This window comes from Passer domesticus, chromosome 16 (genome assembly GCF_036417665.1).
Source record: "Passer domesticus isolate bPasDom1 chromosome 16, bPasDom1.hap1, whole genome shotgun sequence".
NCBI classification, from domain to species: Eukaryota; Metazoa; Chordata; class Aves; order Passeriformes; family Passeridae; genus Passer; species Passer domesticus.
The window spans coordinates 1,674,532-1,686,617 of record NC_087489.1 but is presented as its reverse complement, the minus strand read 5'-3'; the positions used below and the strand labels follow the sequence as shown (position 1 = coordinate 1,686,617).

The 12,086-nt window shown below is 42.9% G+C and overlaps 1 protein-coding gene across 1 annotated transcript in view; it reads right to left on the bottom strand.

Moving 5' to 3' along the window:
- The window catches only part of LOC135281888 (ubiquinol-cytochrome-c reductase complex assembly factor 1), a 47,273-nt gene that overhangs the window by 19,485 nt on the left and 15,702 nt on the right, over positions 1 to 12,086 (bottom strand). The window contains exons 6-7 of the mRNA XM_064391182.1: positions 9,437 to 9,494; positions 2,857 to 2,965 (exon numbers count right to left, since the gene is read on the bottom strand). Of these exons, the coding sequence (XP_064247252.1) occupies positions 2,857 to 2,965; positions 9,437 to 9,494 (167 nt within the window). The remainder of the gene's footprint in view (positions 1 to 2,856; positions 2,966 to 9,436; positions 9,495 to 12,086) is intronic.

Below are 12,086 nucleotides of genomic sequence, written 5' to 3'. Positions count from 1 at the left end.
TCCACTATCCCAGGGTGCTCCAAGCCCCATCCAACCTGGCCTTGGACACTTCCAGGGATCCAGGGGTAGCCACAGCTTCCCTGGGCACCTCTGCCAGGGCCTTCCCACCCTGACAAGGAAGACTTCCTTCCACATGTTTAATCTAAATTCCCTTCCTTTCAATGTGAAGCCATCCACCCTTGTCCTGTCACTGCAGATCCTGAAGAAGGGTCCCCCTCTGGCTTCCCTGCAGCCCCTTCAGATTCTGGACAGGGGCTGGGAGGTCTCCACACAACCTTCTCTCCTCCAGCCTCAACAGCCCCAACCTTCTCAGCCCATCTCCATAGGGGACTGACAACGAATAATGATTGAAAGACCAGGAATAAATAGAAGATTAAAAAACCAAACCAAACCACTGCAGATAACGAAAGCCCTCCTTAACACTACAGTGAAGAGAACAGTCCTGATTTCCAAATTTAGCCCCCAGGAGAGTTTACTCTGCTTTCTCACTCCCTCTCAGTGCCTGCTCAGGAGTTCACTTCTCACCCAAGGAGGCTCATTAAACCAAGGGGCCCCTGTGCAGCTCAGCTGTACTAAATTCACACACAGGTGTAACTGCGTGGCAGATTAATCCCTGAAATGTGCAGGTTCTTCCTCTGAGCATCTGCTCCAGCCACGTAAAGGCTGTGTCAGCACCAGGCCGCAGTCTGGTGTGTTACAGGAATTACAGTTGGGCAAGCTACCCACACTGGAGATTCCACGGCAGGGTCATTCCTACAAAGACTGCACAATTTAAATTCAGGGATAAACTGACCAGATGCATAACCTGACAAGGCAGGGAATGAATGGCATTCCAGCAACTTCACAGCTCCTTGCAGTTGCATCACATAGCAACATGTATAAACACTTCAGGGTACAGACTGGATGAAAAGATGAAGACACTGATGGGTTTTTTTATACTCCAAGGAATTTTGTGGAGAAATGGAATAGTTTAGTTTGCATAAATGGAAACCCTGTGCATCCCTTTAAAAATAACTGACTGCAAACACTATCTTTTTTTCCCCTAAGGTTTACTGTAAAGCTCTCAATATAGGCCTAACCTCCAGCATTCTTCACTTTGGAGCCCTGCATTGCTTGGAAGGGCAGCAAACAGCCAGCTCTGCTCCTCTTTTCTGTCTGCTGCTTCCAACCCTGCACAGAAAACTAGCAGCCAGCACTTTGTTCATATAAGACAAAATCTGGGTCAAAAGAAACAGACAAATCATTTTCTGTTCCAAAGGTAATTTTCTCCATGGAATCGGACAGATATTTCAGGTGCTTTGGAAGGTGACATGTTTGGCTGGGGTTTGTTTTGGGTTTGGGGGGGTTTTTTGCTTCTCAAGAAGATGAACCATCAATTTACACCCAGACTAAAGAGCTGAGCTATGTATAGCTCCTAGAGAAAGCAGAATCAACCAGAGGTATGATATAGAAGGCACTGGATAAGGACAAAAATGCAGAAGCTCTTTCATTCAGTCTTTCTCTCCAGTACCTCTGATTTATCAGGCTCACTCACACTGCCCTACCAGAAAGAGGAGATTCTCACACTGGAATTTATCTAAGCACATTAATATTGCAAAAAATCCTCAGATGTATGAATTTAATTCAAAAGAAGATTAACAGGGTGTCTTGTCTTCAAGAGCAACATGCAACAAAGTAAAGCTATGGAAGTCCCAACAACTAGGAACCAATCCTATTACTAAAGGAATAACTGAAGTTATACCAGAACCAACACCTTCTAAAACCACATACAAAATAAAGAATCAGAAAGAAACTTCTTGTATTTCTAATGTGATGGCATCCAAAATCCTAACTCACTGGTTAACTCCCTAGTGGTCTGGCATCGCCAAGGAACGTCCTGGCAGCTACTCCAACACAACTGACAGCCAAGGCTTGAGAATTAGAGAATTAATTACTGCTATATGAAAACTGCCACTTCTTTAACAGCGTAATTTATTTTACTCGTAGACAAACCTCTGATTAATCACTGAACAGTTCTCTTCCTTTTTGACAACACAGATGTTGCCAGTGCTGCTCTCCCACAGAAGTGCCCTGAACACAGGCAGCCTCACCTGCATCAGGTCTGCTGTCACCTACTTCCACTGCCTCTGCAATGCCTTCTCTTCAAGCAATCACCAACACAGGGCTGAAGAAACATGTTTTCATACTTTAAATACAGAAATTACCATCACAACCAACTACCATAGCCTTCCTCAGAACAGGCCAGAATGATCCAACCTTCCTCTTCCTTCAAACTTGCCAATGAACTCTCCTTGGAACTACTTGCTCTTTGCAACTTCCTTTTTTTTTTGTGATAAAGATCAGGTATACTGAAAATCCAAAATGAAAAATGCACTAAGGACTGAGTATAGTCATATATTTGTCACTTGACAAAAACCCCTTGTTGATTAACTTCCCTTTTACCACTTCAGACATGGAGAACACTCAGAGCTTTGCTGGAATTACTGAAGTTGTAGCTATAGATTTGGCACCAGTCACATTCCTCCCTACCACAACTGCTTATTTCTATCCCCATTCTGTTGTAGCAGCATCCATTGCTGCAGTCACATGGCAAATCATGTAGGAAATTAATCAATTTCATACAAATCAATATTCAATACCTTTATCCAGGCCACAATACACTTTCAGGAACAAGGACAGTGGATCAATACAGCAGCTGAGAGAATGAACGGTCAGGAGTGAGGGCTGCAGGTACCAGCTTAAGCTAGTAAAGGAATCAACCAGTTGGATTCTCTGGCATTTTTCTAAAATATTTAAATCCAAAAAAGTACTGAAAGATGAGAATCATCAGGATTAACACCAGCAGAGAGGACTTACCCCCATCACCTTCCCACGCTGTTCAACATCCTCCCACATGCAGTGGACCATGTAGCGGCACATGTACTTCCCCGCGCGGCCCTCCTGCTTCAGCCGCACCAGGCACATCCTGCAAGACACACACCACTCAGCTCCTGGGCTTTTTTTAAAAGGGAGACAGCAAATTGAATACATTCCAGCTCATTTAAGATTTTCCTTACAGTGTATGTTTGTGATCAGGACGAAAATACACACGGATATTTTTTTCTTTTTTTTTTTTAATAAACCACTACAAACATTTCCATTCTGTACTCGGGAGCTGTATCTGCTGGATTTTGGCCAATCCAGCCATGGAAGAGTGACAGTGGACTCTATTCTTGCTGACTGTACTGTAATCTAGTTAAACACTACTGCAACCTAAATTCCTCAGCCTTAAGAACACCTCACCCTATGGAGCAGGAACACATGGCTTGTCTAATCCCAGGCTCTGAGCCAGCTGTAGCTCAGTTGGTGCACTCAAGTGCTGTAAGAGCCCAACTAGCCAAGCTGGGAAAGCTTAAGCAAGTTACAGACTTCAACCAATCCACATTAGCAATGCACTAAATTACTTCAGCTACAGGGGTATTAGGATACATGTCTGGCCACCTGGCAAAACCTCCACATGCAAGACCAGCTCAGAGGTTCATAAGTGCACTGTGAGATCTTAATATGAACAACAGGTTGAGTTGTTTTACTTTGTTTTTAAGCATTAAAGCCACTTTAACTTCATTGCTGTTGTTCTGTCTACAAAATAAAATAATGATTTTATTTTGCCTCTTATAAAACATCTGTAAAGAGCACAAACTGAAGCCCAGACTGCTTCCTCAGTGGGCTGGGACCAGTCCCATCATCTGTCCCATCTTCTCATTCAGCAACTCCTGTGCTGAAAGACAGATGTGCCTGTCCAGGACTGACTGAGTGACTGCAGACGAAGTGATGCTCAAACACTAGAGCTGAGAGAATCCACTGCTTTTCACAGACATGCTAGGAAGGAAACTGCTCCCTGTAAATCCAAGACAGCAGAGCTGCTGGAGGCCACTGTGGAGCTGGTACACACTAACAATGGTGAATGTGCCACAAGAGCTAAAAGGAAAATATGATTATTTATTTGTTAATAGATTCATTTCTTTAGTGAATATAAGATCTCCAGGCATTAAAAGTATTTGGTGACCCATGAATGCCAGCTCCACAGGGAAAATCACAAACACCTGAAGTGTGCTGAGACGACCTGTAAAAGGACAGATGTCCATCTTCATGATGGGTTCTATCTTGTGTACAGATTAGTAAAGGAAACATATTTTTTAACCTGTTAAAGAAGTAAAACTTACTTCTTTAACAGGTTAAACACTTCTTTAACAGGTTAAACAGGGACAGTCAGAGACAAAAGCTGAAGGCAGCAAAACCCGCACCAGTCCTATATTCTTCTTGCTAGTCAGAATCACTGTCCCACCACACAAATGTAATTAAGATGGTATCAAAACCAAACCCTCATTTCCTCACAGAAGTATGGCAAAGCTTTCTGTTTAAACAGTGGTCAGAGAACAGCTGTCAAAGAACAGCTGTCCAGGTAGCAGAATTCCACAAAACAAATGCACAAAGAGCTTAAAACTCCGTTTACTTCTACCAGTTTCAAAATCTTTGTTCCTCTTGTGCATTTACATAACTGAACTGTACAAAAAGTGAATTACTGAATTGAAAATTCTTACTCTTAGCAAGTCAAAGAGAAAAAGACTCCGTTAAAAAGACTAATTTTGTGCTAAGAAAAGCATTTTTATACTTCTCTTGCTGAACAGCTGAAATCAGGGGTGAAAAACTCAGGGGCAAGAAAAGCTTCCCCTGATCATAAATCATGTTTCCTATGCTGTGTGCCTTCAGTGGTGGAGAAGCAGGATGAGAGAGCAGTGCAGAGACCAACAACTGGTCAATGATGAGCAGGACTGGACTGGTGCGCAGGGGAAATCCTGCCACTCATGGAGCTTAAAAGGGAGCTCTTGTGTTTGGATGTACAGAGCTGTTCTGCAGCAGCACGAGTGAGATCATGGAATTTTGCAGCTTATTTGGAAGTTTGGTAGTTTGTTACTACACCTGCTGTCTGAGGCAACACTGACTCTTTAAAGCCTGTAAACCTCCTAACTAGATCACCATGGTGTGAAACATTTCATCATTTCACTGCACAATCTGCTCTGTAGTTTAGTAAAATACTGACTCATCTTCATCAAACCCTGAAAGGAAAATTACTCCAAACTATCTTCAGAAAGCTGTCTACCTCACATTCGTTGGGTTGGATAATTTTTGCTGTATTTAAGTCATGCAGTGTCCTGGCTTGTAAAATAAGCATGTATTCTATTTTTGCCATCTGTTGGGGGTTAGGCAGTTTTTCTTATCTCTTTCAAGAACAATGACACTGCCAGGAAGATAATCTCCTGCTAATGGGCTATTGAATTACTCACTGTGGCTGGTAAGATTAGTTACATCATCCCATTGGGAGATGCTCTGCCCAGAGGGAGGAGCCAAGCATCCCTGCCACCATAAAACAAGCATTTCTGAGACCACAGACAGCCTTCTTCGCTGGATTTCCCAGAGGAATCAGGAACCAAGGCCCAGCTGCTCCTTCGCCGCATTTTCAGAAAGGATCTACACCCTTCTGCAGATCGCCGCTCCAGGAGGAGCAGCCACCATCTGGCTGGACTGCTATCAGCACCCTGACTTCTCAGGGTGTCAGGTTTTTCTCACTCTGCCAGTGGTTTTTTGCTTGTGCTAAATTACATTGTTATTTAGTTTTTTTTCTTCCTAGTAAAAAACTGTTATTCCCATTCCCATATCTTAGCCTGAGAGCCCTTTTAATTCTGAAATTGTGATAATTCGGAAGGGGGGGGTTTACCTTCTCCATTTCACAGGAGGCTTTTGCCTTCCTTCACAGACTCCTGTCTTTTCAAACCAAGACATGCAGAGAGATTCTCTTAGAACAAAGGATACCTGAAAAGGATCAGGAGCATCTGTAACTCAACCCATGTCAGCTGAGATGTAGTTTCTCACAACAGCCTCAGCCAGCTTCTGTCAGTGTTCCCAGGGTGCCAGACTAGCCTAAACACCAGAAGTGGTGGCTGACACCCCCTGATCACTGCTGTGAGGTGCCCTGTGCCATGCATCAAGGTGTGATGAGCCATTAAGGATAAAGCCCACTCAAACCTTCTGTACCTGGCCACTCATTTCTGCTTCCTCAGTTGCTCCAGAGCAACTATTTTTGCAGCTATGCTATAGTTGCTCAAAGAAATTACTCTGGCTTAACAGCACAAATATCAAGAGCATTTTTGGAAGGCTTTATTCTGTTTAACCCACTCACAAACAGCTGCCAGCTTGGGGGATGCAGGAAACTCCTGAACTGACTTTTCCATCAGCTATGTTGTGACATTACACTTCAGGTAATGAAAACTACCAGCAGAATTCTGAACAGGTCCTAATTAGGTTTACATGTTCTCCTGTGCTCCAGTCTGGCCAGCTCCCCACCACTGCTCTATCTAGCAGACAGAGCCCAGCCTGGCTGTGCAGCCTCCTCTCCCCTGGGGCCTTTGCTTAGGCTGCTGTGGCCCAGTCCCTCACGTTAAGGCAGGTGCAACTAAATGCTGGAGACATTCCAAATAAACTTATTCTTAAAATCCCTCTCAAGCAGGACTATCCTGATGCAAGTAAGACACAAAATATAGACTTTATTCCCCTTCTTCTGAAGCACCACATTTCAAAATGGCACTGTGTCCTCAGGCAGCTCTATGCAAATCAGAGAAATCTTTTCTGGCAGGAACTGTTTTCTACATATACTTGGTGGTTTTTATTCCCCTCTGGACTTCCTGAGGCTGATCAAAACTTTCCTAAGTGCAGATTCCCTTAAGAAAAACAATGCTCAGATGAACTTTTGCAACAGGTCTCTGAGTCTTTCACAACAGGAATTGTAGCACCATTCTATTTGATCCTAAATACTTCAGAGATGTCACCATGCTTGGTGTGGTGAAAATACGAAGGGAACTCTAGGTATCTACATGACAAATGCTGAACCAAGACATTCCACAGCAATCACCCAAGTAATTTCTCTGGCAGTTTGGTAACAGCTCTGGATTCAGCCAATACTCCATTTAGATGCATGGGAAAATGCAAACCCAGCAGAAGAAATAAAGAGCTTTTCTAAAGGTCTGGACTTCTAAATATAAACCAAGAGTCCCCCTGACATCAGAGTTGTGAAGTAACAGAAACAGCCTATGCAAACATGACCTTCAGGAAAGAATAATCATGGGTTGGTTTTCCAAGTAATATTGATGGGTTGACTTTTTAAAGCATGATTTTAGCACTGCATTGGAAGGCACTGGAGTGTTTCTAAAGGAGCATTATCTTAAAAGAAGCTTGCAACAGCTAAAAAGGCTAAACATGAGAATCTGAATTCATCCCTTTTTGAGGGGAGTTAGTAGGAACATTCTATTCACAGACAAGATGAAGTAGGAGCCAGAGATTCAAAGAGAGCCCACCTGAATGTGTAACACAACAACATGCCCTGACAAGCACCTTAAGTCTGTAAAAGCTGGGATGCAAAAAGCATGGAAAAATTGAGTAGAACATGCTGGACAATGGCAACAGTAAGAAAAGGAGAGAAGGTTTACCAAAGTAGGAAAAATTATCAACTTCTCTGGCTCCAGAAGACACTCTAAATCAGTTGAAAATAAGCTGCTGAATAAGAAGGAAGAAGTAAGTATCTAAGAAAGTTGTGCAGACTGCTCTGCTAGGGGGAGCAGGAGCAGATGGTGATCAGAATCTCCTGGCAGGCTGTTGGCCACCAGATCAGGAAGGTCTCTAGCCCCTAAGGCAAATGGTCCAGCAGGGAAGACGAGAACTGGAGCCTTCACACAGGGGTAGGATGTCCTTGACCTTGTCAAAGCTAGCAGAAGCACTTCTGCTCCCACTTTACTGAGCTCAAACTGCCTAAAGGAAGAGAACCTAGAGAACAGCAATAAACCTGCCTGGGAAAGCAAAGTACATGATGGCAGGATGCTGGTCACTGATCTCACCACAATCAAAGCCTACAGCATTTCCCAATGAGCCAGGCAGTGAGCAGGCCTGTCACAGGCTTCTCTGTGTCCTGGAATATCAAACCAGATCTCTGATTTGTGGTCCAGAATGACAGTGCTGACAGGAACACAGAGGATCCAGGCTCATAAACCACAGAAAAATTAACCTCTAGTGCTAACCTCCACACCTGAATTTTCACTGCTGCCACAATGAGGCAGAGGGATTTGGCTCTTTCCTGCTTGTGCAGGATATTGCTGTCAACCTGTCCACCATATCTCACACATAAGAGTATTTCAATTCTCAGCACATCTCCCTATAACATCACCAGCTCAAAGTGCACCAACTCTTGGCCAACTTCAAAAGAAGCCAATGTAGCTTTGATCTTAGAAACTTGCGCCTATCCTATACCAGTTTCATCTCTGTCATAGTTCTCTTGTTGATTTTTATAATTAACCTTGAATTTGATGCTGTGTATTAATCACAGGATACATTGTCCTGTCAATGAGAAATCAAGATGAAAAAAGTGTGTTCTCTGCAGATTCATCTTAACTCTCTTTGGTTTTCCCAGATACTTACAAGTCTGGTTTTTAACATTTATTGCACTAGTTTTCAAAACACCTATATGAATTATTAGCTCATCAATTAATTTTTTCCCACAGGGAACAGTAAGAAATAAATAAACTGCCGATTTCAAGGGCCTTCCTTACTTTGTTCCACTGATTTCATTAACTGATTACAATTTCAATGGTTCTGCTCATTGATTCACTCTTCAGTGTAATGATCTTTCACTATATTGAGGAGTCAGGAAGTTAAAAGGAGGAGGCAAGGAAATAAGGGGCCTTAAGTGCAGCTATTTCAGTACAAACTTCCTTTCAGCCTTTGGACAGCTGAACCCAAGTCTATGGACTTCAGTTCCCTGAAAGATCTGGCACTTAAAAAATTACTGTACTCCCTTGTGCATCCTCTGACCTTTATAAGTATGTAATGCTAGATGAAAACCTGATTTTTTTGGCTACTATTTTCACAAACTAAAAAGGGAAAAAACTTCAGGTTTAAGGTGTTAAATATTTTTACATGCAGCCAAGCTGGCATTCACCACCCTGCACGTACCTTTCAGAAGTGAATGAATAAATGCCAGTGCTATAATTTGTTAAATGCTTCTCATCACCACAAATTCTCCCAATTTAAATTACTTTTACATAAATTTAAACCTTTCCTAAAACACCCAAGTAGGATTTTTCCACATAGCCTGAGCAATGCTTTTAGAAAACGCATGGCAAAGATCATTCCACTAGTGAGGAATTTTGAGATGTTAGAGATGTCAGCTTCTCTATAGGACCTATTGTTCTTCAGCAGAAAACAGCTTAATTTCAGTCATTACTAAAATGAATATAACCTCTATTATAAACCATGGATAGAAGGCTGTACAGGCTGTACTTCTTCTCACATTAAGTTGCATATAACACCATTTCCTGAAAATAATTGTATTATTACTTTGTCTTTCACTTACCAGACATGAAGCTGGGCTACTAGAAACCATGAATTCAAAGTATCAGGCATTTGGCACCCTTGATGGAAGGGAAAAAAAAAACCACAAAATCAAAACAAAACATTAATTTAATTTTGTGCTAAACAGAAATTCACTGCACCAAAATCTAAAAGCACTTTAGTAATTTATTTTCAGCAATAACAGTACATACATACTGGAAGCAAACATCATTTAATGTCACATTTGTGCTTAAACTCTAGAACATGCAGCCAAAGGATGCTGTGGATTCTGGAAGATTTCAGGTGTTTAGAGTTCACTTGGATAACTTTTACAGAAGGGAAAAATTCTTCCACAATGGAGAATGAGACAAACAAGTGGCTTTTAACTTGAAGAGTCTCAAAGCAGCAGTGAGTAACACAGAGGAATCAATGGATGCTTTGCTCCATTCTTATACTCTTCCTTCCCATGTGCTGCTGTCTCCTGGCAGGGACAGAATTCTGTGTTACCTGTGTCTCTGTTCCCACTCCACTGGTTGGATTCACTCCATGGCTGCACAGCCCACAGCACTCTGAGTGTTCCAGCCAGGCTACATTAGGATTAAACCCATCAACCAACCACAGAAACAATCTGTTTCCAGATTCAGCTCTACTCCCACAGCCACTGTTTTCTCAGAGATGGCTTGTCCATATGTGTGTTCACATGATGGATTTTCATGTGCTGTTAGGATGTGAGGCTGGAGATTTAGGCCATGTGGCACAAAAACCATATTCCTCTTCCTCATGCTTGAAAAAAATGAACCTGTGGGTTCTGTACATGCCAAATCCTTTAGCCCCTGTCAATCTCAAACCTTCCTCCCAGGCACACTTCTGCATCTGTTTCCTGGAGAAGTTTTTAAGGCAAGTCCCTAATGAGAAGGATCTGAGGCAGTCACCTTGGCCTACCCAGCACTTGGTGTTCTCTTCTGAACGGATCAAACCTAGCTGGAAGAAGGCCAGAGATCCTTGAGAAAGTGACTCTACAGTCAGATGTACTCAAGGGAAGTCAACCTCATCTTGTCTGTGCTAAATAGATTCCTTCCTTGCTCCTATATGTCTTGGCTGTCAGGTATTACAAAGGAGATTCACCCAGCTCGTGAAGCAATGCTTTCACAGCCTCTTTCTTTTTATATGCCAGCTCTGGTCAGAAGAACCAAACAGATCACCACTATTCCTCCCTCTCCAGAGAGATGACTCCACCAGTCCTAGGAGTTGCCAAGGTTCAGCACCACTGCCCATACATCACCTCTAAGACAGTACAAAGACACTAACAGTCCATGTTTGGAGATTAAACACAAGTCTCCCTCACCCTTCTACCCTTCTGGCTCTCTCATTCCTATTAGAAATAATTCCTGTGCCTAGAAATGACTACTTTGACCTAAAGCCACGCCAAGGCATCTCTAACTAGGGCAGGAGCACACAATGCCTGCATTAATCTAACCACCTCAGTAAATGAAGGTTCCACAGGCAAGAGGCAAACACTCAGTTCAGACAGAGGTTTCTCCAGTAGGAGTTCCCATGGATCAGTCCCCCACCACAGAAATCACTCTGCAGTGGAAAGCAAAGCTCACACCTCTACTCCTGGAAATACGGAAACTTTTTAAAGACCTATTCAGTACCCAGGAGGCAAGAATTTTTCTCTAACTTTCCAAGAGTTGCAATTCTATTTTTATAAATCATTTTTAACTTCTATATTTGGACTGTCTCCACAGTAAATTTAAAGGAAGGGTGGCTCCTTTAAAGCAAGAACTTTTTCATGATGGATCATCTTTGCCACTACCACAGCTTTAGGAAGGACACAATGGGATAACATCCACACATCCTGCAAAAGAACAGGTGCGCTGTGTCAGTGTTCCCCTGAGCGTGGCAAGCAGCAGCAGGAGCCTGGAAGGCATCGAGTGGGGTATGGGAGACACGAGAATCAAGAGTCTTGTAACCCCCAGCCTTTTTGAGCTGCACTGAGCCCCACTAGGAGCCATCCAAAAGGCTGATTTGGTGGGACGAGCTCTCTATTGCTGCAGCTGCCTGACTCTAGAGAATTAACAGCATTAATAGTTCAAGTTCAATTCAAGGTAACCCTACAGTCCATATTCACCCCCCAAACTCCAGTTTAGCTCTGAATATTACCTGCCTGATCCTAAAAGTTCTTTTGACCTTTCAAGCCTGAGGTCAGGCGTGAAACTCTCTCCTCACAGGCTGCCTCCTCTGTTGCATCAGAACTATCCAAGCTCCGTGCAAAACCTGGCACCAGCAATTTTGCTATTCTCTTTTGCTGCTTCTCTCTTCTCCTTTAAACAAGAAACAGCTGACACCCTACAACAGCTCCACTTTCCCCATAAGCAGCACAGTGCACACATTTGGGAAATGGGCTCTAAAGCAGAGTTCCCAACGTTTTGTCCATGAGTGATCTGATATTGAGAGACAAAGGGATGGCAAGCATAATAAAATTAACTGCAGTTTTACACTCAAGAGTCTCAATTAAAACACCTTCTTTATATCCCACAGTGGCCTCATGACCTGCATACCCACAGTCTGTATTTTGGGAACTGCTGTTCCTAGACATATACAGAGACAGGCAGTTCACAGGGCTCTCATACTGTGCCACAAAAAGTCTCAGAAATTCCACTGGGCATCAG